The sequence below is a fragment of the Anopheles ziemanni genome, chromosome 3 (genome assembly GCF_943734765.1).
Source record: "Anopheles ziemanni chromosome 3, idAnoZiCoDA_A2_x.2, whole genome shotgun sequence".
Classification (NCBI taxonomy): Eukaryota; Metazoa; Arthropoda; class Insecta; order Diptera; family Culicidae; genus Anopheles; species Anopheles ziemanni.
In genome coordinates, this window is record NC_080706.1 from 73,655,036 (window position 1) to 73,682,743 (window position 27,708).

General features: G+C 47.4%; 2 protein-coding genes across 3 annotated transcripts; both read left to right on the forward strand.

Annotated features, from left to right (window-relative positions):
- Positions 1-753: 753 nt before the first annotated feature.
- LOC131286066 (PRADC1-like protein) lies at positions 754-2,263 on the forward strand. Of its 2 annotated transcripts, XM_058314930.1 has the most exons (4): positions 754-881; positions 1,000-1,196; positions 1,422-1,677; positions 1,836-2,263. In XM_058314930.1, the coding sequence occupies exons 2-4, from the start codon at positions 1,052-1,054 to the stop codon at positions 2,128-2,130; spliced, it is 696 nt and encodes a 231-aa protein (XP_058170913.1). In that variant the 5' UTR covers positions 754-881; positions 1,000-1,051; the 3' UTR covers positions 2,131-2,263. The 2 variants fall into 2 exon arrangements, with proteins under 2 accessions (XP_058170913.1, XP_058170914.1); XM_058314931.1 differs by lacking the exon at positions 754-881 and having other exon boundaries at positions 1,059-1,196; positions 1,408-1,677.
- A 25-nt stretch (positions 2,264-2,288) lies between these two features.
- On the forward strand, positions 2,289-5,410 carry LOC131285447 (alpha-L-iduronidase). Its single transcript, XM_058314303.1, has 6 exons — positions 2,289-2,564; positions 3,123-3,409; positions 3,496-3,805; positions 3,871-4,716; positions 4,787-4,923; positions 5,220-5,410. The coding sequence occupies exons 1-6, from the start codon at positions 2,290-2,292 to the stop codon at positions 5,330-5,332; spliced, it is 1,968 nt and encodes a 655-aa protein (XP_058170286.1). The 5' UTR covers position 2,289; the 3' UTR covers positions 5,333-5,410.
- Positions 5,411-27,708: the final 22,298 nt, after the last annotated feature.

Here is a 27,708-nt window from a genome sequence, read left to right on the forward strand (position 1 = left end):
GTTTCCTTTCCACAAAAACTTATCCATTTTTGTTTAATTGGTTCAGTTGTGGGAAATTTATGGAACCATATTATTTTATTAAATTTTTTCACATTATATCTATTGTTTTTACAAGATTTCACACAACACTTGAAATTAGAAGACATGGTTTTTGTTGTATGGAACAATTTTCAATCAACTCAATAGATTTCGTGTTCTTATAACGCCTGCTCTCGTGGAACTGTGAATCTGTCCCTCCACTAACTTTAATAATCTGGTTAAAGCCTACTTTGATTGAAAATAGCAGCGCTTATGATTTTTCGCTGTGAGCGCTAACAGTTTATTTAAATATTAAAAAAAAAAAAATCTTCGTTATTCCAATCCGAACGTAAACAAACCATTCCAACTTGTTTGTCAAATTTTTCTTTCATTTTTTTATCTCCAAGCAGTAAAAATGTTCTATTTGTCGCAACCTGTCTAGTGTGTAGTAACCTTGTGGGATATCCGTCCGTGGTATTAGGGATGGGCAAATGAAATTTTGAGAAACTGTAATGTAGGGAAGGGAATGTGGGGACCGTTTTGCCCACCGCAAATCGTTTTGAATTTAATTCGTCTTGTGCTGTGTTGAAATTTTATTGCAGAACAGTGATAATTTTGATGTGGGTGAAAATAAAACTATATTTTTTTTCGGAACTAATTCCTCCGCTGTAGGTCCGCTTTTCGTGACGGAACGCGATCTGTCATATCAACGCACACTTAGTTTTTCTTTTGCCGCTCGAAGTTGTCCCGCGTCGGGTGCGATTGACTCGGAGGTTATCTGAATAGTTTATAATAATAGTTTATACTAATAATTGGTATAGTTCATCTGAATTCAACGCTCGACTGGACTGCCGACAGATCCGGTAAGTAAAATGGGGTTAAATGCCTTTTGTTCATAAGTGCGTAATACCAATTTCATTACGAAATGTTTTCCATTGTTTCCATGAACGCTGGTTTCGCTACTGCTCGTTTGTTTGCTAGCTCGACGAGCAGGTAATAAACCAATCGCAGCAGGTAGCGAATGTTCTGAACGATGGTAATTCGATTTCCATCCATCTTGCCCGCTGTATATGCCGAACAAAGGAAACAATCAGTTTCTAGGCGGCTGTTGACACGTATCGGGGCGTACTTGCCGTGGGTCTGCTTATTCAGTTCGATAACAATCGTTTGGAGCGGAGGTGAGTAGAATTCTAGAAGCTTCTAACAATATAATCTGTAAATGTAGTCTGCATATTTTCGGAATGCGAAAAGCATAGTTCAAAGCACGCTTGCTAGGAACTATATGCTTTCGACGTTAGGGACAACGGTTGTTTTCTTCCGGACATAACGCTACTGTCGACGGCAGAGTCAAAATGTCACCGTTTAATGGTTTCCGGTATCATTGAACAGCTTTTCTCTTCTAGCGAACAACTTGCACATGCAAGATGGTGTCCGGACGCCGGACGTGATAGCGGGGGACGTGTTCTTTGAGATTGTTGACCCCCCGGAGCTTCAATACACTTACCGGTTACGGCCGGCAAAGGATTTCGGAGGCAGCTTCGGTACAACATTCCGGTCGAAACGGGCAAAACTAGTGCCAGCTATTCCGGCGGATGCGTGCTCAACTAAGTTTGTGAATGTAGAGGAGCTGATCGGAAATATTGCATTGGTGGAGCGAGGGTGAGTGCTGGAACATTAATTTCTCTAAATGTAAAAGTTAAGAGATGTCGAAACATCATAAATTTCGCACGGTGTTCATAATAATTCACGTGGGCATTACGTTGTACTCGAAAAGTTTTGTACATTTTCGTTTGTGTTTCTGCTCTCCATCCCGACAGTGACTGTTCGTTTTTGACGAAGGCGATCAACGTAGAGGCAGTCGGTGGTGCTGCAGTTATAATGACCGATGTAGATGTCGATTCAGACGACTACGATTATTACATCGAAATGGTGCACGACAATACAGATCGGGACACGGACATTCCTGCCGCATTTCTGCTTGGCAAAAATGGACTTATCATTCGGCGTACGCTGAATAAACTAAAGATTCCGTATGCCGTTGTGAACATACCGGTTAACCTCACATTCGTGCAGCCGCACGAAATCAATCAGCCACCGTGGCTGCAGTGGTGAGCAGGCTTTGAAAAACGATGCGGCGAACCAGTGATTTAAGTTATTGCAATGGAAAGGGAAACAGTCCAACGGTTGTGATGTAACAAAACGAACAAAACGAAATCAGTTACTAATATTTCAAATGTGAACATACTGCGCATTAAATTGAGTTTCGGAACAATGGCAGCCATTTTGCTTTTGCTGGCGGCAATAGCTTCTGCATTTGCAGAGGTTATTTTCATGCCTACTGCCTCATCGACCAGCTACCAAATCGAAACATTTCCGTTGACTCCATTTTGGGCCAGCACAGGATTGTGTCCGCCAGAGCCGCGCAACTCTAGTGGGATGTTCCTGCTGTCCAGAGATTCGCTGCTTAATTTAGAGTTGATAGCGTCGCTTACAAAGAACGGAGCGAAAAGTGTGCGGATACATTGGTTGCTGGAGTTGCTTCAAGTGTAAGTATTTTCAGTTCGCTTCTATACTAACAAAAGCAGTGTATATTTGACGAAGAGTAGAATTTGCTTTAGAAAAATATTTTTTGATACATTTTGTGTAGTTCGCAATAGATGCAATAACCAATCAGGATTAGCGCTAAATACATTCACATTTTAAATAATTTTGAAAACTCTGTAATTGTATCGAGACTCGAAAGAAAAGCAAAATGTTTTACGGTTCTTTCAACGAGAAAAGGGATCTTTATTTGAACGTCTTATTATCATTATTTGAACAAGTAGGCCGTTGAGTTAACTTGGTTTGGTGCGCTTATGAAAATTCATCTTTTTCACTCATTCGTAGTCATTGTGTGGCAGTCTGGCATAAAACCATCGTATCATAGGAAGCGTGATTCCTTTCATAACTTAGTTCACATTGCTAATACATAGACAGTGCAGTAGTGCGCACTAAACTAAAATGTAATTCAAAGAAGTAAGCAATATTTGGTAAAATAATGTTGCTCTTCATTTTTGTATCATATTTCTACATCATTTGCTTTCCTTGGGTCATCGTTGCTACAGTTCATTGGAGGAAGGAAAATTTCGGTATAATTTTACTGAACTGGACAGCTTCCTGGATTCTCTGAAATATTTCGGACTAAGCCCTGGCTTCGAGCTGATGGGTGTGCCTGTTGGTGAGTTGAGCATGCAGATCACGCATTCAGAATACTTCTGGAAGGATTTGGTTCAGCAGCTGGTTGAACACTACTTGAATCGTTACGGCGCGTCATATGTCGCCTTATGGCGGTTTGAGGCGTGGAACGAACCAGACTTGAAGACTTACAACATGCTCAATTTTAGCGTCAACGGTAAGAGTGCTGTGTGTGTTCTATATTGCACCAATGTTAATTTTCGTTAATAGGCTGAAATAATGAATGCTCTTTTTTTCTTACAGACTACTTGACTTATGTAACAGCTATTCGGATGGGTTTGGATGCGATGATCGATTCTGCTGGACCAGGTGTAGTACGACTTGGTTTAAATGGTCCTGCAGGACTTTTCAAAGCAGAAGTACATCACCCATTCTGCTGGGGTGTTCTGGATTTTTGTAATTCGATGCCCAACCAGTGCCCTTTCGATATAATCACCTTTCATCGGAAAGGGAGTGGACGGTGGGCCTCAGAGGTGTTGGATGGTGCACGAGAATTGATAAACGATATCTTTACCCGATTTCCAAAACTTCGTAGGATGAAGTTCGCTAATGAGTAAGTATAGATTGCTAGCGCATGATTTTTTTCACTTCTCACCTTTTCCTGTCTGTCTTTCATAGTGAAGCTGATCCCATCGCAAGCTGGTCTACAGGACGCCCATTTCAAGCGGACGTTCGCTATGCGGCAATGCTGTTCTCCATAGTATCGCAGCATTGGAATGCGATGCTTGACACTGGAGACGACTTTGGGCAACATTTTCTATTTCTCTCCAATGATAACGCGTTTCTATCGTACTATCCCTATGTGTTCGAGCAACGCACTCTGCTAGCCCGGTTCCAAATGAACGAAACCGTGCCACCGCATACGCAATTTGTGGTAAAACCAATTTATTCTGCCCTCGGAATGTTGGGCAGGCTTGGAGAGCGTGCCACCAGAACGTATTTTCAGAAAGGAAACGTCTCCTACATCATTTCGTTCGACGATCGGTCACCTCCATCGTACCTGTGTATTGTGGCATCACGATCAAACGATACCTTCCCATTGATAGTGCGAAGGTCGTGGTTCAATATTACTTTACCGCTGAGCGTTTTTGGGAGAACCCGCGTGAGTTACCTGATAGAGGCTCTACAGGATGGATTAAATGATCCTTTCCGAATCTGGCAATGGGAAGGACGACCAGCATATCCGTCCGCTAAGCAGCTGGCCGCAATGCGTGCAGTTCAGTTTCCCAGCGTGCTTAATCGAGGAGGTGTAGCTGAACCGGTGCAATTTGACCAATACAGTGACTCAACGACTCTGTCGGTGAACTTAAGCCTTAGCGGTCCCTGGATTCTAAGTGTACGTATCTGCAGCAGCTTATCCGCCAATAATAAGCTCTTCGGGCCCGTGCGACGACTACGAGTGCGTTCGGTTTTTGCAGATAATGTGTTGATCTTCTGGGCAGTACCTAATAGGGGAAACGTGCGGTATGTCTATATTGTGTTAAAAATATTCATCATGGGATTCTAGATCGTTTCTTGCCTCCTTCTGTTATAGGTGCATCCAAAAGTATGAAGTGTGGTTCAGGCCTCTTCAATCTGCTGTCGGTAAAGAAAAATGCAAATGGCGTGCAATCAACAATCATCAGCATACGCCATTCACTTTCTTCCAGTATGTTACCGATAGTGCTCTTAGTAAGTGGATTAACGAGGATCCTGTTCTTATGGGAGAAGACAGAGGTATGAATTGACACATTCGCTTCAAAATTTTGTGTAGGCATTTGAATTATGTCGTTTCCTTATAATTTGTCGAAATTAATTTTCTATAGTAATTTTTCATTGACTTTTCATAGTTATAACGGAAATGTAGAAAATGTAATATTTACGTTAAAATATTTGTCTCATGTAGGAGAATAGAAGATAAGAAAATGATTTTTAGAATTTGTATTTACCTTCTCGTTAATTTAGTTTTTTTTTGTTTTTTTTTCTAGCCTGTAGCGGTGTTAGCGGATACTACAAAGTACGTGTCATCGATATGTTTAATCGACCTGCTCCGTTTTCGTCAGTCATTCGTTATGAAGCGCATCAGGGCGAAACCATATAGGCGATCAAATATGCCATAAGGTAGGCAGTGCAATATAAATTGATGTCTTACAGAGGCATGAGGCCTAAGTGATTTGCGATAGAATTGCGAAATGATTTTCGCTCGGAACAAATCCGAGGATCGGACATTTCAACATAAGCTTTTAGGGTTTCTTTCGTGGTCGCAACTGTTTTTTTACTATTTTGCAATTTTCTTTTTTTTCATATCAATGTTTTCTTAAACCACCATGTTCAATTTGGCCCATGATATACGTGTGGAAAATTTGTAAGTTTTAGTATACAGTATATGGTATGATCAAGTTTATTTTCTGTTCCTCTCGACTATGCGTTGTGCATGGTCGAATTTCATGTACAATAATTATGCATGCATTGATTCCGCGGTACTTATATCGCCACTTTTAAGCATCTTTTCAACACCGTACCGAGTCTTCAAACGTGCGTTTTATCAAATAGACCCCACGAAGGTAGACCTCCTAACTTGTCATCACGCGTGTTAAGGGCAAAAGTTCTGAACTTTGCCGGTATTAATTGTCGTAAACTCTAGCTCTGTGTTACCTTCAAGCTAGTTTCCTCATGCATATGACCGATGCCTATGCAATAGAAGGGAAGAGTTGATCGTTTCGTGCTTACGGATAGGGTGGCAAAGTACGGCTGTCAAAATAACACGAGGTTAATCGGTAGAATTTTAAACTTGGCACTGATTTATTTTACAAAACGCTGTCTCACTATTGTAGCTTGTTACTTATCGATTTTCGGATCCGCAAAGTAACTCGACCAGTAGCACATGGTAACAACTCTCGCATTATGCACTTTATTCGCAAGCTGTCAAAACTGACATATTTGTGGGTGTGAAGTTCATGTGTACACCCCGTTTACATGTCTATATCAATTCTCTCCCTTGTTGAAGAAAGAAGTTCTCCTAGTACAATTTCATTATAGGTTTAACCTTTTCAACCGGCTCTCTGACCCCCCTTTTGGCTTACCCGCGTGGTTGTGCTGGCAGACACCGCAGCAACAGCGGCTGGCTGGGTTGCCGGTGTCCTCCGCGCAGGCTTAGCAGCGGGCTTTGGGGCGACGGTTGCAGCCAGCACCGTCCGTGCCGCACGCTGAGTGGGACTCGCGCCTGAACGGCCAGGGCCGCCGTGTCTTCCTTCCGCTTAGGCTGGTAGTAGATCCTGTTGGCCAGACTGTCCAACTAGCCGCGCAATTTAACCCACGTAGGGATGATTTTTTTTCCAGCCGTCCGGCAATATGAGACTCCACAATTACTCGGGGGTTTTCGTAACGGTTGATCAATAGCTGCCAGGCAGTCTCAAAGTTATTATTGCAGATCATACTGACATTCAATATGCCTGCCGCTTATCCAATCAATGCACTATTGAGATTGTGCAGTTTCACTGCATCTGAATGATTTGTGCGAGCCAGAAGATCGCTAAACAGCTGGGAAAATTGGGCCAATTTTTATACTGCCCATCAAACGTGGGTATTGGCATTGGCAACAAGTGCACACTCTGTGTAGGAGGCACATCGCACTTTTTCTCAGGATTGCTTGCGAGCAATGCTAGTTGAATTCCCTCTACGAGAGTTTCGAACGCACTAAGCTGATCATCGTGTTTCTCGTAGTCATCCACTGCTGCTGACTCCAATCTCTCGACGTGAAGCTCCTCGTATTGTACTCTGCAACGCTCCAAGACGGTGCTGCGTAGTTTAATGACTGCTTCCGTAGGGCGGGTGCCAGCTGCTTTTTCATCGTCCATTTCTGCTCTCAACTTCTCCACCTAACGCTAAACATAGTTTATGCGATGCCGCAGAGAGTCCGATGATTTTACCCTGGGCATTTTGAAGCCTTAAACTGTGCTTCACACTACACACACTATATCGCGGTATTCGAACCACGCGTTTTATACTTTCGACCCGATTTACTCGATTGTTCGCGGAGGATCCCACATGGGATCAGAATCCGGTTCGAAAGGCCAAATGTTCGAGCGTGCCGTAAAGTTATTCGCAATCGCTTCTGACCGGAGTGTGTGCGTTGGTACGTACGGTATCAACAGTCAGTGTGGAGTATTAGTAAGGTTGTGACCGATGGGCATGCCAACAGATCACAACTCCCCAAAACCGATTCAAAAGGATTGTTGGCAGTTTGGGGTCCATTTGAATTAAATATTCTATCTGGTTAAATAATTTAACGACAAAAAAAATCCAAGCGAAATTTGGTATATGCTTGCGATAGTAGTTTGCGAATGCAATGCATCGTTTGATCTCCTCTGGTGATGTTGGGGTACTCCACTCCTGTATACATCGAACCTGTTGAAGGTCTGGTTTTACTCCTTCCGCTGATATGAAATGACCTAAATAAACCAGTTCTTTTGCCATGAAGTAGCATTTGGCAGGGTTTAATTTCTATGATGTTCGTTTATGGTTCTCCCGAATACGATTATATCATCGAGATAAACCAGACATTTTTCAAGACTTAGTCCTGCTAATGCTACTGTCTTAAGTCTAGAAAAAATCGAAGGGCTAACCTTCAAACCCATGGGCAACCTAGTCATCTGGTACTGTCCGTAAGGTGTAGTGAAAGTCGGCCATATCTTGATGGGATTTATATTTTGGTTCTGAGTACTTTTTCTTTTTATTTTTTCTTCTATAAAAGTTTTACGTGCTAGCTCATTAGATTTTTATTTATTTTTATTAGAGATTAGAGTTAATTGTGTATTAGTATGACATGTTGTGTTGTACACAAATTGATAGAACTGTGTCCAGTCATCCCAATCGTCATGGTGTTTATTAGAGAAGGTTCTCAAATATTCGCACACACAGCTTCCAGCAGTCCAACACACAGATTTGTCTACGCTGTAAGCATCCTGATGCCAGCAATCGATGCACAATGCATCTGCATTACGCACAATTTTTCACTCAACTACGTGAAAAGCTTTGTCTACGTGAAAAGCAAAAGGCTTTTGAAGAAGGTCCCCCTGCGGAATGGCTTTAGCTCGAACCGAGCGTGCGTTCCATGTAACTATTTTCAACTTAACCATATCGAATAAGTATGGACGTAATTGCGTTGAGTTGCTCCAGTCGAGTACGGCAGCTCCGGGGTTTTTGCGTCATTTCCGTCAAGATTAGCAGCAACGTGTCCGCGTCGTACAGGTCCGACGGGTCTGCTGCGGGGGTTGTTTTCTTTCTTGGCCGCTGGTGGCATAGGACGGACCGAAGACTTAAGTTTGGCGACCGTTCTGGTCGGAGGTCGGGTGCAGAAGAGAATCCCAAGGTTACTAAACACTAGACAGGTTGCGACAGAGCAGTTTTGCTCGGAATCATTTTGGATATTTTGTTTACAATTTGGCTGTCAAATAGCACATGCAAGTGGCGATTTGTATACAAGACGCCCTGCTTTTGTTCCATTTGGCCTCTGGCCTGGGTAAAAATAGGACCGTTTTGTTTCGTAGTAGGGCGTTTCGCCCGGAAGAAATTCAAGCATAATATAGTTGTATGCGTATGTTCCCCGACTATGTAGGTGTGTGATTGTGCTCAGAGGCGTGAGAGTGTGTGGGTGTGCACAGTTACTTACGTGGATTGGTGTGATATATCAACGGATTTCTTTAGAACAACATTATACCTTTCAAAGATTTGCTTTATTTTTCAATCTTGTGTTTCAAGCGATATGAGCAAGTGTAAAATATTTTATGTTGTAAAACGAAAGATTAAATGTGAGTTAGTGATGTTAAAAGTTAACCAAACAGTAGCTATGCTGGAGGTGAACGAACTAATGTAGATGAGTTGTAATTACAGATGAATTCAGCCGACATAAACAACAATGAAAAGGCCATTGTTGAACTTACCTACTTCCAGGCTACCCGTTGTCGGAGATATAATCTCCATCTCCGCTTCAAGCTCCGCGATATATCGAAGTGCCTTTCTATATTTCGATGATCTTGATGCCATTTTAAGTTGTTCGTTCTACAATTAAAAGGAAAAATTAGTTTGTGCTCTGCTTTCTTGATTGCTTCTCACCGCGTCGCTGAACTTGTCAAATTGCCGGCCGAAGCGTCGAGCAATTCTTGCACCAACACAAGGACAATGCACCAGTGTAAATACACGGGTCACTATTTTTCGCACACCATATTGGATCGAAGCAAAACGTTCATTACACAGAAGAGCAAGACAGAAAAAAATAGTCTGTATGAGTAACAGGGATGGCATGTCCAGTGTCTTGTGTACAAGGTGGAAAGTATAGGTGGTTGCGGATGGAGGAAAGTACTCGAAATTGTCTAGCGGGGTGTTGTTGTGGTTTGCACGAACAATGCACTTAATTTAGAGGCTTGCATAAAAATGCTCCTCTTTTAATCTTCTTTTGGTTTGCTTGGACCATGGCCGTAAAGGCTGTGATAAGCGTAAGATGAGAGAAACAACATCACTCTAAATCGTAGAATTGGAGGTAGGGCCCAATGTGTACAATGAGTTGATCTTGAAGAATGATATGAACTTCATCCATTTGTACGTCCCCAGCAAAAACCGTTTACCAAGTTGATCGAGGATTTAGCCCGGCTACAGGCACACCGGTACTCAATTGCAAACTACGATAGGGAAAATCAGGAACTCATCGCGTTTGCAATGTTGAACGATGGCAAGGTCTGCCTCATGACGGACATGCTCGAGTGTAAACTGCTACACCCGAACAAGTGAAACAAGTATCTCTACACCTGCCTTTGTGAGTTGATGCCCATGAAGTAGGTTGCATGAGACGGTGTTCTAGATCATTTACATGTGACCTCTTCCCGCGACATTGATAGCTAGATAATTCGTAAAGGAAATTATTTAGGGCAAAAAAAAAGAGTCGAACAACCTTCAGATTAATGATAGCACAAAGCTGCGCGATGAAAGTCATACCCTATCGTACGCTATCGAATCGAACCACATTTGTTTGGCCGTGGTCGCTTCCCTAACAATCTCCAGGCATTCGTCGGCAAGAAAGTTAACAATACGGCTTCGTGCCTTTTTGTCTGCCTTCGCGAATGCTGGTTCTTCGGTTTTTGTTTCTTCTGCCGACACTACACTCCACACACCTTCCACGTCCAAAACAGTTTGTACGCGGAAACACCAATTCTGGAAATTGGTATCATCGTTGAATAGCGGTATGTTATATTTCGCCTTCTCCATGGTTGGACCTGGGCCCATAACCTGTTCAGAAATACACTTGTGTGGAAGAATCTGGGTAATTTTCATGCCGTCCAGCATTTGGCACTGGCCGCGCGGCAGCTTGACGTGTGCCGTTTGCATTCCATCATAACGGCGCCAAAGGCGCACCGCGTCAGCTTGCACCGTTAGACCTGCCTGCCGTTTGGTCGCTGCGTCCACGTCCTCTGCGGTGGCTAGCATGTCTATTCCGGTGAGTGCTGGTGTCTGTTTGTCCACCAGGAGGCGCGACACTCCAACCTCCTTAATGGCGGCTTGGACATCTACCAGCACGCTCTCACCGTCAACCCTGGCGACGTGCTGGTCGATGGTTGTTTTTTCCCGCACAGCTTTATAGGCCTCTATGTAGCTCTTGCCCTCGTTGGCCTCAAGAACTGCAACTCCAGGCCTCTCTCCCCTGGCCGTGCTTTTTTTTTTTTTATAAAGGGTTCATTCATGTATTTCTCTTAGATGTCTTATATACAATATCACAGATTTTTTGAGAGAATACAATCGCTAATCCCTACTCTAGCCCTGTTGTTGCCCCACACGGCATGCACCTACACGGTAGAGCCGTTCCTTCTTCTCGCCGCTCGTTGCCGGGCGTTCCTGTGCTCTCTCCGAGCATTCTCCAACCCCAGTTGGGTCTGCCTCAGGTTCTCCGCCGTCGTCGCCTGATGTTCTGGCGCCGCGTCGTGGTGCCGCAGATTCGCCACATGAAGTGTCATTGTGGCCTCAAACACCGCCGACGGCATCCGATGGCGCCTCAGCTCCAGCTACCGGATGTTCTGTTGCAGCTGCCGAGCACGCCGCCTGAAGGCCTCCCACACGTCGTCACTCATCGCCAGGATGCGGTCCCGCAACGCCGGGTCGCGGCCGAAACGGCCCTCCCTCCATAGCTGCCGTCGCGCTTCCCGCTCCGTTGCTTTACGTCTGGCCTCTCGTGTCGCCCGCACCGCCACCGCACCTCGCTCCGCCGTCCAGATGCGCTGCAGCTCCCGGGTGACACGTCCCCCTTCTCCGCAAGCATGTCGATGCCCTTAACCAGCAGCGTCACGGTGTCGAGCCTGAGGTGCACTTTGCAATCCTCCGGAGCGGCTGCCCTCACTCTCTCAAACACTGTCCTGGCATCGACTGCCTTGCGGAGGAACATCTTAAGGTGGTTATTCTGCGTGCGCTCGCCCTTGTCAACCATCTCTACTATCTCTTTGTTTGCCCGAACCTTTCTAAATACGTCCAAAAACGTAACTCCTGGAGGCGGGACGACCTTGATGACGTCTGGCCGTCCCTTCACCATTGGCCGCGCCGATGGTGCCTCTGTTGAGTCACCTCCAGCGCCACCCCTGCGTCGGGGCGGGGCAGTCGCTCCCCTGGCCGTGCTCGATGTTGCCTTCTGCGACGTAGCTGCATCCTTTGATCGACGTCCAACGGCCTTTGCGAATGTTGTCGCCGTTGCTCCGTTGCGCGTCCCGATTGCTTCTTGTGCCGCAGCGAGTTTAATCTTTTTTTTTTTAAACAGGGTTCTTGCATATATTTCTCTTATAAAACTAGGTTACATTATCACAGTTTGAACAGAAATACATACAATACTCCCTACTCTGGCCCTTTTTGTTGCCCCACACGACATGCACCTACACGGTTGAGTCGTGTGGGGCGGGCGTCTGGCCTCGTGGCCTATCTAACTATCTAACGATTTCTGCCCTTAGGGGGCCTGTTCGCCTGGTGGGCCCTCGTTGGGCACCAGCATCACCCGTTTCACGCTGACTACCTTCTTGCTCCCGGAGCCTTCTTCTGTACGCTCTTTGACGCTCGTTGCGTCGTTCCTGTCTCGCGTTCCGTAGCTGTCTCTCGGCGTCTTCAAGCACTGCGGCGGCCCCGTTCTAATCTTCGGGGCAGCATCATGCAAGCCCAATCGCGCCACACGTACTGCCAGGTCTGCCGCATATACTGCCGGCGAGGTTCGCCGCTCCCGGTTCCTCAGGTGACGTATGTTTTCCAACAACTGGCGCGCTCGTCGCCTGTGCGCCGCCTGTGCCGCTGGGTCCATCGCCTTGATCCTGCCTCGTAGCGTGGGGTCACGGCCAAATCGTCCCGTTCGCCACCGCTCCTGCTCCTCCTACACCTCAGCTCCCCTCTCGAACGTCCACAATCGCTGAAGCTCCCGGGTGATGTTGGTTACCGCTTCCTCCACACGCTCCCACGCCTCCGGGCTCTGAAGCAAATAGTCCAGCATTTTGTCCGCTTCGGCCGGGACCATCCTGTGCCCCGTCAGCAGGCGCTCGCGCACCTCCGCGGCAGTCCAGCTACTAGGGTGGCGACCTCGTACCGCACCGTGCGGAAGGTGCTCGCCACCATCTTCGCCGACCTGTTGTGGACCCTGTTGAGTCGTCGCCGGTTACACTGAAGCTCCGTCGCCTTCCACCACACCGAGGCCGCGTATCTCAGAATGGAAGTGGAAACGCTGGCCAGGGTGCGGCGCCGGACGCTGGACGGTCCTCCGTGGTTCCTCAACAGGTATCCCAGAGCCCTGTTGACCCGCGTCGCTTTCTCTGTCACCGCCTGGACGTGGAAATTCCACGAGAGGTGGTCTTCCAAGCGCACGCCCAGATACCGGATATGGCGACTCGACCGCAGCGTTGTTCCGCCTACCCGAACCGGGACTCTCGGGTGTCCTGCGCGCATGCTGCTTACCATCACGATCTCGGTCTTTTGCAGTGCAAGCGTCAGCTGATGTTCGGCCGTCCAGCTTTGCACTGTCCCCACCGATCTGCTGGCTAGCATTGATGCCTCCCGAGGCGTTCGACCGGGCACCAACAGGACGAGGTCGTCGGCGAACGCAACTGTCTCGACCCCCGGCGGCAGCTCCATCTCAAGTACCCCGTCGTACATGACGTTCCACAATGTGGGCCCCAAAATGGAGCCCTGTGGAACGCCAGCAGTAATTGGTCTCGTCACGTGCCCGGCGCTGGTTGCGTAATGCTGAAGTAGCTGCCTAGTAGGTTGATCAGGTGCCCGGGTACTCCTTTGCCCTCCAGGGCCTCGCCGATCCGGGTCCAGCTCGCGGAGTTGAAGGCGTTCCGGACATCAAGGGCAACAACCATGAGACAGCGTCTATCACGTTTGTTGGTCCTTTTGAAGGACATTGCCCGACGTCCCACCTTCACCACCTCCTGGATCGCCTCCACCGTCGATCTCCCCTTACGGAAACCGTACTGGCGGGGTGAGAGGCGAGGACCATCTGGCTGTGGAGACTCCAGATGGCCGTTAAGGCGGTCCAGGACTATGCGCTCGTAAACTTTGCCGACGTTGTCGAGCATGCACAGGGGCCTATAGGAGGACGCTTGGCCCGGTGGTTTCCCGGTCTTAGGAAGCAGCACGAGGCGCTGCGTCTTCCATTGCTCCGGGAAAACTCCGTCGTCGAGCAGCTGTTGATATATCCTCCGGAACGTACCTGTCGACTCCCGGATGGCTGCGGTGACTGCTCCGTTTGGTATACCATCCGGCCCTGGAGCCTTCCGCGGATTCATTTTTGCTGCAATCGCCAACAACTCCTCATCGGTGACCGCTCTCAGGCTGCTCTTCAGGCTTCAGAAGGCACCGGCCACTCCACTTGTTATCTCACCCGATATGCATCCTCTAGGCTCTGGTAGTCATCTCCAGCACCCAGAAACCGCAGCGTGATGTTAAGCCTTTCCCGAGCTGTTATTGCATCTCGCATATAGGTGTCCTGTTTACGGATTGCTAGGTATACCTCCTTATAGCTCGTCTCTGGGAGTGTGGTAAGTTTAATCGCGTCCGCTCGAGGCTTTCGGGGGCGCGACTTTCGCTTCTTCTTTGCAGTTCCGTCAGGAATTGCAATATTCCTTGGTGGCGGGTTGTGCTGTTGGCGCGGTAGCGCTGGTGTCACCGACGTCTCCTGGGCAACTCGGGTCGTATGGAGTCCGCGCGTTAGTACGTTGGACCACATATTCTCCTTCGGTTTCGACAGATGCCGGCGGCGGAATTCCGCCATTCGCCAATTGTCACACAGACTTCTGGAAATGTACTCGTCATTGCACGCTGGTGCTTTTCTTAGTACATTTCCCCGACACATGGCCAAAATCGCCACGAGTAAAACATTGCGGCTTTCTTTCGCGAGAATTCGCGCACTCTTTGGCACGATGCCCCTTCGCACCACACTTAAAACACGTTGGACCCACTTGCTTTGATGGGCATTCGGCTAGTTGGTGAGAGCTACTGCCACAACTACAATAATTGCGCTTCTTGGTGTTCTCCGTCGCCCCTCGTTGCTTTCCCACCACTGGTATCTTTGGTGCTCCCTTGCTTACCGCACGCTCCATGAATTTTTTGCCCTCAGCTTTTCGTCACTAGTGTAGCCATCTCTGCTATGTATTCGCAAATGCTTTGTTCGTCAAGTTGTATATGCTGCTCGATTTTTTGCATAGCGTATACGTAATCGAGCGCCGATTCTTGGCTACCACGCTGCCGCGCTGTTAGCTGACGGTGTATGTCACTTGTCCGAACAACTTCCCCGAACTCTCTGCAACTCCCATTTCAGCTGTTGGTATGTTATGCCTGTGAACCGAAAGTCGAGCGGCCAGGCAGAATGGCTCCTAACGACTTTCACCTTAAACTTCGCGGAACTTAAACGACGAACTAGCGGACTTAAAAGACCTAAAATTAAACGCGACACACGGATGGATTACCTTACCCTGGCACCTCCAGGTCTAAATTGCGAACCTTTATTAAACATTTGATTGGTCTTATATACTAAAGCCAACCCTGTTGTCCCTTCAGCTCTCCGCCCCCTGGTCATCACCGCACCTAAGCCTTCGTCCCTCTTCGTCTTCTATCGCCGTTGGCGTCCATCAACGTCAACTGTTCTACTTTGCTGTTCCAGTTAACCCTCCGCTGCGCTTTGTTTTGACAAACATCTTAACTCGTTCCCACATGTCGATGCCTGGTAGTCATCAAACGCGCTATGTTTTGTCAACAGTTATTCTCGCAATTTTCCCCAACTCATAACGGGGTCGCGATGTCTTACTGGGTCAATCGGTCCCAAGTCATGCGTTCTTTCCGATCGGCGCTTGTTGAGTTGCGTGTCGAAGGTTCGACGCATTCTGCTGACGATGGATTTGCGGGTTCCGAGCTTGGCTGTGTTTTGCTGACGCGATGTTTTCGCTTTCGCCGCGCGCGTTCGCGATGTGTCATGCACAGCGTAGCAGTTGCGGAGTTCTCTCTGCTGACGTTGATGCTTGTTGGCGATCTTGGCTGGCGGTTATTGGCTTGAGGTGGGAGACGGTTGGGGCTAGCTGTTGGACAAGCTGGGTCGCTGCAATCGTTTCTATCAATGCTTTTATTAGTGGTGGCAAATTTGAAGCACGTGGGATGGACAAAATGGGTCGCTTCACCTGCTTGCAATGTCATGATAAATGGCTTCGCAATACCAGTCAGTTATTTTACGGCACATGATTGCTTTCTGCCTCTCGTTTCAACGGGCCATGGTAGCTGTGGCTTCACGATCAGATAGCCACGTGCTTACACTTGCCGTGCCATCATACTCCTCGGAATGAGTAAGGCTGTCCTCGATCTTGGTAGGCGTCATCTCCGTCGTCTTCCTTCGTAGAGTTGGATTACTTGGGCTTCGATAATAAGCGCAGGTTATTTGTGATATATTAACACGCGGTAACAGGAAGAGAAAAGAAACACGTCAGTGTTGGTTGACGATCAAGAAGGAAGAGAGCACACACTTCTTTAATGTGAGGAGCTGTTTCCGAAGAAATAACTGTCCCGCAACACCACGTCGTTCAAACACGTTACACAACTTGTCCCAGATCAGTTTTGGCGACGAGCAATCCTTTATTAATTCCAATTGACTGTCACCGATTGCTGGAGGGGAGTCACTGGAGCAGGTTATTCATCCTAGCCAGGTCCACGAGCGCCTGGGCAATTGATGTGAGCACAAGGCGGGAGATCCGTTCGTTTTTTTGCCCTTTTGTTGGTGTTTTGGAGCGATTTTTGGTGCCGTAGTTTTAGGTGCTGTATGTTGTAATGGTGTAGGTGCGCGCTGCGTAAGATTCTCGCTTCGTCTGCGCACATGTCCTACCAAAATGTTCTGGTACTAGACAGTACATGCAGTACGCCGCATGCCCGGGGTATTTTATTCGTGTGCGTTCACCGGCAATGATCAGCGTTGGTCCCAGCTTCATTTTGGCATTGAACGATATTAGCCTAACCTGGAACCCGCGTTTCTGCTCCGTATTTCTCATCGTCAATCGATGATATTTCGCCGAATTTGGCCATTTCATCTCTGATTTCTTCGTGTGTGATGTACGAGGGAAGCTCTAGCAGCTTCACCTCTATCGTTCCGTCCTCCAGGATCAACGGAGTGGTATAGGTTTTGCCATCGATGGCGTGTTTGTTGCCGTTGGCTGCGACAACCTCTCTCGCCAGCTCACCTGTCTCCATCTGGACGAAGACGCGCCCGCGAGATGAGCAATTCTGGATTGCTTCGATTTTGTCGCCAAGACCAAGCTTGTCAACGATGAAATCGATGACTTCTGTTCTCGAGGGGCGTCTTGGCATCCCCTCGTAGTCGATGCAGAACGTGTTAGCCCGTATGGGCATCCTCATTCTTGCATCCTCCATTTCACGTTTTCTCCGTTCTCACAAACTTGTATTGCACTCGTTTCTGTCACACTGAACGTGTGGTGTAGTACGTCTACTCGCATCTGCGTTTCAGAGCATACTATCTACTGGCTACATTGTTGCAAGAAACTCTTGCTCTTTTTAAATACCGTTGGCAACGGGTGACTCATGCGTCCGTCATCTTTACTTACTCCACCGTCACCAATAAATCAGTACAATACTTTTTTTTGTTCTGTCCGCTTCACACGTTTCGTTCGCCGCTTTAATAAAACCACGTCTGCTCTGATCGGCAGATCGATCGCCACTCTGTAGTAGATGGACTGGTGGTCGCTTGGTGTGTGTAGTCCGGCAGAACGACACAGACATCCGTTCCACCTATGCTCTGGCTGGGCAGCATCTCGTGGCCTCTGGCGTTGGTGGTCCTCCGCATTCACTCCACTGCTGAGCCTCCCCAATGCGACGGCCGCCATTCTTATGGCAGGTTCGAAGACCCAGTTGTTGTTTGCGCGGGCACGTGATTTTATTTGGACAGTATGGCAATGTCCGCCCCGCGCTCACGTTCTAACTGGGTCAACCGATCCTGGCCCGTCGCATTCCGTCTCAAGTTCTGTTGTATTATGGCGAACTTGTACTGCGGTTTTGGCACCGTGCCGTGCCGGTGGCGTGCGGTCCTCCGCAATCCAGGCACTTGGCTGGTTGTTCGCAAGCGGCGGCCTTATGCCCCTCAGCTCCGCATCGACGACAGAGTGCGGACCTGTCCGGGCCGTTGCACGAACGCGCCTTGTGTCCAGCCAGCAGGCAGCGGGAACAACACATCTTGTCCATCGGAGGCGGTGGAGCGAGTGACACCCGGCAGCGGCTGTACCCGAAGACGAACCGATCCCCGACCACGGCGTTAGCAATGTGCCGTGGCACACGTACGAACGCCCGCTGATCTCCCTGGTAGTATCGGTACATCCTGACGGCGCTGGCCTCGATGCACTTACCAAATCGCGCTGAGATCGCTTCTGCAACGTCTTTCTTTTCTGCCAGAATATCGATGCCCTTAACCTGGATGGTCACTGTATCATGGCGCTGGTGGACCTCACAGCCCTCGGGTGCGAGCGCCTTAACCTTCTCGAAAACCGTCTGCTGCGGCTGTTCCCGCGATTGTTGCGCCTTGTCCTTTCCCAACGTGGTCTTTGATGGACCTTTGCGCTTGGCTTCCACAACTAACCGCTGGACGGTCTCCGTTTCCTCCTGGAACAACTGCGATTGTTGCTTTATCTGGTCTCGTGTAATTGCCGCAAGTTGATCCGTAAGCCCTGCTACCTGCTTGCGGAGCTCTCGGTTATCTTCGCGGAGCTCTTGTATCGTGGTACGTAGCTCCGCGATGAGCCCCTTGTGCTGCTTTGCCTCGTCTTGCAAGGCAGCTAGCAGAGACATCAGGACCCCAGATTCCTTGAGTTCGGCCATAACCTCTTTAACCTCCGCTGTCGAGGTATGTTCTGTCGCGGCAACGGGTTTCTCCTGCTGGTAAGGAGGACCAATAGAGTTACGTCTATCCTCTCCGGTTTCGTCTCGCGCCGTGGACCTCCCTCGTCCTCGGAATCGTCGGTTACACAATAAACGGTTACGGGCAACTGAGCAACCCTGGAGGGTGTCCCCGATCTTATTGAGGAAGAAAAGGAGCGTTGGGGTAGTCGAAGAGTAGAGAGTGAGCGTGATCGTAGTTGTTTTCGTTCCACGTCTCCCCTCTTTCTCGTCTAGTCCTTCTGCTCACACCACTGTTCGCACCTTAGCAGTTTGGTGTACACACACACGCACGTAGACTTCTTGCTTGGTGAACGAATTCCGCGAGTTAGCGATCCTGGATTTCGAGGGTGAAATGAATCACAACCAGGTTCTTGAGTTCAGTGTCTTTGCGACGTGTATTGTTCAACTGGTGTACTGAGAATGCTGTGTACATTGCTTGACTAGCTTTTATATTATTTTATAAGGTATGATTCATGAATGTGGGTAAGCGAATATGGCTGATGTTTAATTATCAATCAGGTATATACTGCTTAAATATGCAGCATGGTTATTGTAGCGACGGGTAATATGCTCTGTGTGTGTGGTACAGGTAGTGTACAGGTAGACAGGTAGAGAAAATAAATTATAATAATATTTGAGGAAACATCTCCGGGTCTTCTTCTTCAGCAATATCCCAGAGCTTCGGTTGCCAGCCCTGGAAATGAGAAAAAGCATGTTAAAACATGTAAATGTGTATTTTTATTACATGGAAGATTTTATTTTTTCTTTTACTTACACATACTACTTCTTTTCTTTCTATGCCGATAGTATCCGATTGTCTGCCAAACCCTAACCAGAACCAAATTTCTACCAAATTTCCTATCCATCCGTACTTTGAGCATCCGTAACGTATCGCTACAAATGGTCAAATAACGGAATATGTATGCTGCGATTGATATATAGACTGTTTCGAAGGCACCAAATTGCATTTCATAGTCTTCTAGATGCAATTGGTTTGATTTAAAATTTCCACAATCTGTGTTTTGATCGCAGTGTGCACACTGATGCGTATATTTATTGCGTGTCAGGTTTTTTGTTTAATTTTACTTACCAGTGGTTTTGTTCCAACTCGCAACCTCTTGGCCAGATTTCGGATAAAAAGACTTCAACTCAAGCGATTTCTTATAACTCGCAAAATTGCGGGCGGGAGGAGTTAAAAAAACTTTCGCTTTATTTCTATCCTTTCTGAGCCAAGAGTGAAGCCCTCTTCCCTCTTGGCTCCTATTTATGTTATTTCTCTTTTTTTTTTTTTTTACATAAAAATCCAATAGGAAAACCAGATAAAATGCATAATGGTTATAATCTTTATTGTTTAATAATAATAATGAAAAAGTAAATAAAGGAAAGGGTTAATCTTGCTGATAGAAGAAACGCGCTTTCAGGATAGTGGGCATCTCAACAGGATCGCCGTATTCCTTTCCGTCGCCAGAAGCACAGGGAAGGTAAAATTGTGTCGTTCCATATTTGATCAATTTTTCAGAGACAAGTCTCGCATTGATCGTCGCCTTCACGCCGTTGATGATTGATATTGCTCGATCATCGGTCATCAATCCGAATGAGCCCATGGTTTCCTGTGACGTTTTCAGAATACGGAATAGTTCCGAGTCTACATCCACTTCTACTCGGCACCTTCCAGAAAACACAGGAGCCCGCGATACCTGTCCCTTGCCTCCACGGATGAAGTCTGTCTGGGCTGCACTGGCTAGCTTCGCAAAGCGCTTAAAGGGGATGGGATTGAAGGCTACATGCTTCCCTGATTCCCCTTTCTTTGAGAAACAGTCTCCCATCTGTCGCCGGGTGAAAAACTGGGAACCAGTCATCCAATCCAACAGATCAAGATTTTCCTTCTGCGAGCCCATAACTGCGTGGAAGTTGATCTGCGAAGCCGTCTCTTTTGACATGTGGTCACCCCGCATGGTAAAGTTCTCCAAACCAGCCAGATTCCAGAAATTTAGCAGACCGTGGCCAGAGAAATCCATATTCTTCAGGGGTGCACCGAGATGTTCGAATTTCAGAGTGAACGAGTAGTCGCCCAGTTTTTGCTCAAATTTTGATTTGTACTCAGGGCAGGATGATGAATTGACCTTCATCAGCATGGCTGCAGGAATAAACGCTTTGTTTGACGATCGCGTTATTCCAAAATGGCACAGGTCACCCAGGGCCCGGATGAGTGCAGAATACTTGGACTTCGATCCTGCTAGCAGATTGGCTATTTCCTCGATGTTGGGAACCAACTTGAATGCCTGACAGAAAGCATCCTTCCAGGCACGAGAATACTTCTCTTCCGTGTTCATGACGAGGTTAATTAAAACAGTCAGTGGCCCCAATGACTGTTTCATAGAGGACTGGAGTGAAGGGGTATAACTGCAGCCTGTGAGAAAGGGAGCATGGGTGTTGTTCAATCCAAAGCGACTGAGTTCCATAATCTGCTCTTCGTTGTTCTTCTTGGTTTTCATGATAACAACGTTTCCTAAACGGACCCCGTTTAGTCGATGCCGATATCCTCCAATTAAAGACAGAATGGAAGAGAGCGTTCCGATGTTCTTCCTATCCTCCTCATTGCGGGTATACTTGAATCCGTATTTTTCCTCAAAGACCTTGAGGTGTTCCGCCACTCGTTTGCCCGTACCTGCCATGTCATTCGCCTTGAAGACAAATTCATCATCTATCAGCTCACGCAACCCTCCAACACCATTAGCTGACTGACGATTGTAGTTGTGACATGTCACAATTATGGACGTCAAATCAGCGATAGCCTCAATGTTGGTCTTGTCCTTCAGCTGGAAAGCGTCTATTAGCCATTCATGAGAATGAAGAATGTAGAGCAGTGCCTTATGCTTCTTCTCAACTTCCGGTACGGCTTTGTTGCGCTTGGAGTCGGGGATCTCGTTGCCGTCTACGTCAACGTTGCGCCTCTTGATTGAACGCGGTTCGGGAGCTGCTGCAACTGGTGGATCATGTTCCATTGATTCCGCTGTAGTGTGGTAGCGCTCTGACATTTCTGAGGAAGTTCCACCTACTGCTTCTGGGTTTTGCATTTTATATTTTCGATGTAAGAGTCTGTTCATACTTTTTAGAACTGAAATGTTGCAACTCGCAACCTCTTGGCCAGATTTCGGATAAAAAGACTTCAACTCAAGCGATTTCTTATAACTCGCAAAATTGCGGGCGGGAGGAGTTAAAAAAACTTTCGCTTTATTTCTATCCTTTCTGAGCCAAGAGTGAAGCCCTCTTCCCTCTTGGCTCCTATTTATGCTCTTTCTCCTCCGGTTCTCATCCGCCCGACCGACGATCGCTAGCCGATCGCGGTCATTCCTCCCTATCAGCTGACCGGGCAAAGGTGACCCGGCGATCTTTTTTTTATGCCCGACAAGTAGTTTGCAAGTTGCAAACAAAATAATTTGGATGCAACCAAATTTGAACGTAACGGTTTGCAACAGGTTTTGTAAGCCAATCGGACGGGCATTTGTGCAGTACTACCGCAACCAGTCGCTGTACTGTCTCCGTTGCCTCCTGGAACAGCCACGACTGTTGCTCCAGCTGGGAACGCGTTAATTGTTCCGTCAATCCCGACACTTGGCGGTGGAGCCCCGATGGCGATGACCCCGAGATTGCTTCAGGGGATGATATCGTAGTCCGTGTTGGCGCTACCGGGGAAGCCACAGGAGTTGCACTTGGCTTTGTCGATGTCGCCAGTTCGGACGGCTGATCCGCCTCACTTTTCTCCAACTCCTTCTCCAAGTCTCCGATGAGCACTCTGAGATTATCCTTGAACGGAAGCCTGCCACTTGTAGAGTGCGAGCGCGGCCGCAGCGCCCGCTCCACGCTTCTCTCCTTAGATGACTCGTTGACAGCTACCACTTCTGCCGCCTCAGCGTTGGCTACCGCCGAGCTGCGGCCCGTGGTCGAGCTGGAGCGGAGTGTTCGTTTCGGTGTAACGTCCAGCATGGTGGTTAGTAAGTTGAGGGGGGGGGGGGACTTAGCTGGAACGATCAACCCCTACCCCGCTAGACTTCCCACCATTGTCACAACTAATGAAGCTCTTCTGCTCGTTACCGGGCGCTATGGTTGGCCGAGACACGTCAGCAGCTATCCATGAGCGTCGTGATTTGACGACTTCTTGGGTTTCGTCTCGTTTGGGGAACGGTATTCGCTGGACTGGTTTGTTGTTTCTGGGTCGTACGCGTAGATACATGTTTCGTCTCCAGTTATTATTGGTTTCATATTGTCCACTTAGTCTGCTAACATGGTTTTTTGCAGACTTCTACGCGATTCCTGTTTTCAAACAGGTTCACCCATTTGGGTACCATACCCTCGATGGTCTTTCGCCCTTCCTCGATCATGTAGGTCTCTTGGAGAGCCTGGGCCTCCAGAAGCCGCTCAAGCTATACCATCAGGTCCGCCACCTGAGCCTGGAGCGCTGCGTTCTGCGCCGTCAGCGCCTTGATCAGCCATCGCGGACATTTCCGCACGCTGCTCCGGGCCTCCAGTTGGATCCTTTTCGGCCACACCCGAACCCTCGGGCAGCTGCGGCGCCTGCTGCTCCGGAACCGAGACAGTGGTGACTTCAGGCGTTGATGTAGTTGTCCGGTTTAGCACGACCGGGGAAGCCGCAGGAGTTGCCAGGACATGGAGGTGGTCTCGTTCGAGGAAGACGTAAAGCATCCTAATGTCTCGATTCGCTTTTTCGATGATGCCAAGAAGTGCTTGAGTTCCTGCCACATCATCGAATCGCCAAACACCTGCATGGTAATACCGGTATTGTGTATCACGTCGACGAGAAAGCTCCGCAAGTCCTCTTTTGAGATAGGTGCGCTCTCCCTGAAGCTCATCTCTGATGTAATCATGTGCACTATCTTCCAGTGCTGGTGTAGATTCTCTGGTAGTCATTGGTGCTACCGAACTCATCGTCATCTGTGGTACCGATAACGGATCCTCCTCCGTCCCTTCCAATTCCTCCTGGGCTAGCCTATTCTTGCGGATCAATGACCAAATCTGATTAGCTGCACTCAATACTTTCTCACTTATTTCAACTTGAGACGTTTCAACGTCGTCGGTTGTCGTTTCACGGTTGTACTGACTCTCAAACTCCATGGTGCGGCTTAATATACTCTTCAACTGATCGATGGTACATCCCTTTTATACCAATAACACCGATCACGCCACTATCAATAATCCACCGATCGATTGAACACACCATACTGTGTACACTCAACTACCTCGTGTACTGATAACAAACACGCGCTGCACTGATCCAACTATGGAATTTTCCACTCAATAACAAACCACTTGATAACGACACCTAAAGACACGAGGTTAATGCACACAGCATTGATTGCTTGCTCAAGTAGTGTTTATGATAACTTCGATTGCGTCAGTTCAAACGGTTGGTCCGCCTCGTCTTCCTCCGACTCCTCGCTCGTTCCGACACCTACAGTCACCTCCGAAGACTGTGGCACCTGGGGCAGCTGCCCGATGAGCACACCCTTGAGGTTATCCAAGGTGCTCCCCAGGAACGAGCGCGGGCCACTGGTCGAATGCGAGCGCGACCGCAGCACCCGCTCCACCCTCCGCTCCTTTGGTGATTCGTCAATAAATTCTACTACTGCCGCCTCAGTGCTTGCCGCCGCCGAGCTGCGGCCTGTGGTCGCGCTTGAGCGGAGTGTTCTTCTCGGCGTTTCGTCTAGCATGGGGGCCGCTACTGAGTGCGGAAGCATAGGTCGCTGCTTCCCCCTCTTCCTGTCGGTTTGTGGCGCATGACACGCCGTGGTGAGCCAGTACTGGCAAGTTTTTACCTGCCATTGGCATGACACGCGTGTGAGCTCGCCTCCGATGAGTAGGTACGATGCGATCGGATCGGTTCGCACCATACGCACCACACGCACATCCGACAGGATGCCAGCTAGCGGAGAGTTCAACCCATGGGTTAGCTCTATTATCTCCAATACCTGCCCATATCTCCTTTGTGAGTGCTTCGTCGGTGACGAAATATGGCAGGTCTAAAACCTTCACGTCGGTGGCGCCATCCACGAGTTGTATTTCTATTGGGTAGCCGACACCATCTATGGTTTTCCCGTGCTTGCCACGGTGCTGCTCCACAATTTTCTCTGCCTCTTGCTTCGAGCTCATCTTCACGAACACGGTGTTCGCCGAGCTCGCTTCAAAAGGCCATTTTTTGCAACTAGCCTGGACCTCGGCTTCTCTCGGCCTTACCGGGAGTGCGTTATAGTTCACCTTAAACGCATTTGACTTATTCCCATTTGGTTGCCTCGTGCATCTTCACTTTTCAGAAGAGGAGAGGAACTGGCTATTAATCGATAGATTGTCTTTGATCTTTGAAGATCTTTGGTATAAACCTCTTTTTTCTTCTAACCCGTGTGGGTACTGGCACGTTTCGTGAACCTTTTTTTGTTGGACTTCTTGGGTGAGAGGTTCCCAATCCTAGCAGAATGGAATCCTTAAGTTGTATTGAGTCCCGCTCCCCATGGCAGTCAAGATTAGTTCTGAAGATGTCTTTTACTTTGTTCACAGAGTGGAATACATGAGTCATGGTCCCGGTTGTCAAGCGGTATACTGGGGTCAGGATATTTCAGCTTCTGATATTCATAAGTTTCCCACAATAAGATAGCAATAAGATGTTCAAGAAGGACCGACCAAGTAGAGCATCGAAATGTATAATAATATTGTGGTAACTCAGCTTCGAGTTTTCTAATATCTCCAACTGAGCTATTGTCACAGAAGTTTTTGAACTGTTTTTTTATAATCGGCGTCATATCTGATCATGATTTCTCTTTTCCCTAAAGCCAGTTTATTCACGATTGCAGTAGCTAAAAGACATCCGATGAGGATACCATCTTTTATATCAAGTATCATGCCATATATTCTATCTCTTGACATCCATGTGTGATCATCCAACACGTGATAATCTCCTTTGTTTAGTGGAATATATTCCGCATATTTTGTAGCTATGAATCCCAGAGCCGCAACAGATAAGCTCAAGACCACGAACATGTAATATAATACTCGTAATCTTTTATGAACTTTGGCGTTGCTAGCTCTAATTTTACAAATTTCCAACAATTTACGTCTTGACATTACAGCATTAAAAGCGGTTGAATTCTTATTTGGTACATCATTATCGTTATCGACATCTGGCGGAAGGAATGGTTCATTCATGATAGTGGCTAGAGGCATGTAACTTTTGATTGTTAATATATTAGTAAAGTCGGGATTAGCAGGAGGAAGTCTTGGTAATTCTCTATATATCGGTGCGTTTGGGTGAAAATCGTTTACGTTACGATGACCAGCACGTTCATAGATAACCACGTTACCAGTACCAACGCCATTTGTAATATCCTCAATTCGTAAAACTGTGGTGTCGTTAGAAGACATAAAAGGATCTCTTTCCTTAGCCATTATACTCATATACTTAAAAACTTAAATTTTTAATTTAAATAAATTTTTCGATACCCGCTGTGGGGTGTTACTAGCGACGGTGGTCATATACATCTATGTTTGGAAAGGACTGGTTTACGAGTGTTAGCAACCGTTTCTCGAATGTTCAGCTTTTATAATAAAATATGGTATGGTACCCCCATACGAACCGCCCATACGCTGATGTTGATGCGCTGCTGATCCTCGAGCCCGTCGCGCATCTCCTCGCGCGTTGCCACCACGTCCACGATGCGGATTATGACCGTGACAGTTTGCCTAAGGGTGGATTATGACCGTGACAGTTTGCCTAAGGGTGGTCACAGTCGCCTTTGCCTCAAGCGAAGCTTCTATCTTCTCCGCCAGTACCGTGGTGTCGCCGGAGCTCTCCTTGGTAAGTTCCACCAGCATATACCCGCCCGTCCGCCAAACTCGCTTACTTTGGCCTCCCCTATCTGTTTCAACTTGGGGTCAGTGTGAAGAGCTGTTAGCATCAATTGACCAATCAACCTTCGCTTCTGGAACTTCGTCTTAGTTGATATAGACGAGCTGTTCCTTTTCTAACGGTACCGGGGCCGGCAGACAATTTTTAGTTCAATTTCCTGGGCGAAATGTTCTGGAGTCAGCGGCACTGTGTCTGTAGATTCACTCGATAATGGTACTAAAAATCGCGACTTCAAAACAACTCGACTTGAGTTAATGGGATTATCATTCCTTCCTGAGATTCTTTCTGAGCGGATAATATGTTGCTTTACCGATTCCGCTCTCTGTTAATGCGTGCTCGAAAAAATAGGTCCTGCGAAAATAGACATCCATCCTAGCTTGTTAGGAGGATTTTAGGTCTTTAAGTCTCTGGTTCTCTATTGTCTTCCAGTCAGTTGCCTTATGCGTATGAAGCGGAGAACCTCTTCCTTGGTAAGCCGGTAGTTTTCCGCACGCGATGCTTCTTTGATGAATGGAAGTTTTTCGGAAGGGTCAGCGTACTTTCACTGCTGTTTTCGGTCGGCGCAAGACATATTTGAAAAGTTTGCTTGTTTGGAAAAAATGTTGTAAGCCGTAATGGTGCGGTTTGCTTTCTTCTTTACTATAGTTTTGGTTTCTGCTGCTGGGTTGTGGTAGCTAGAAGTAAACAAAACAAGCAAACCAATTATATAATCAATCCAAAACAAGTCGCCTTTTGATCGATTCATTCAAACTTACGAATAATGTTGCATTTCTTCTTTGTGGTCTATTTTCGCCCAGGTTGCGAGATGTTCATAAACTGCTTTGCTTTCTGCGGAAAGCAGCTTGAACTTCTCGCCCGCTTTCCGAAGCAGTTCGGCCTGAAACATTAACGAGATAATGTAAATGATTAAATTAATGCTTATTTAACAATATAAAAAAAAAAACCCACCAGCACGTCAACAGATAGTCTAATCCGGTTTTATTACCATCACTCGATGGACAATGCATGGATAAAACCTATAACGAGATAATGTTAATGATTAAACTAATGACAAACAGATGAGAATCAAAGAAATGTTGCAACCAACATCTTTTAGCGGCCACATGCACCGCAACACTCACCCA

Coding starts and splice junctions, on each gene's coding strand:
- LOC131286066 (XM_058314930.1), top strand. CDS start 1,052: ATGGTAATTCGATTTCCATCCATCTTGCCCGCTGTATATGCCGAACAA. Junction 1,197..1,421: donor AACAATCGTTTGGAGCGGAG/GTGAGTAGAATT, acceptor TTTCTCTTCTAG/CGAACAACTTGCACATGCAA. Junction 1,678..1,835: donor ATTGCATTGGTGGAGCGAGG/GTGAGTGCTGGA, acceptor CCATCCCGACAG/TGACTGTTCGTTTTTGACGA.
- LOC131285447 (XM_058314303.1), top strand. CDS start 2,290: ATGGCAGCCATTTTGCTTTTGCTGGCGGCAATAGCTTCTGCATTTGCA. Junction 2,565..3,122: donor TTGCTGGAGTTGCTTCAAGT/GTAAGTATTTTC, acceptor TCGTTGCTACAG/TTCATTGGAGGAAGGAAAAT. Junction 3,410..3,495: donor GCTCAATTTTAGCGTCAACG/GTAAGAGTGCTG, acceptor TTTTTCTTACAG/ACTACTTGACTTATGTAACA.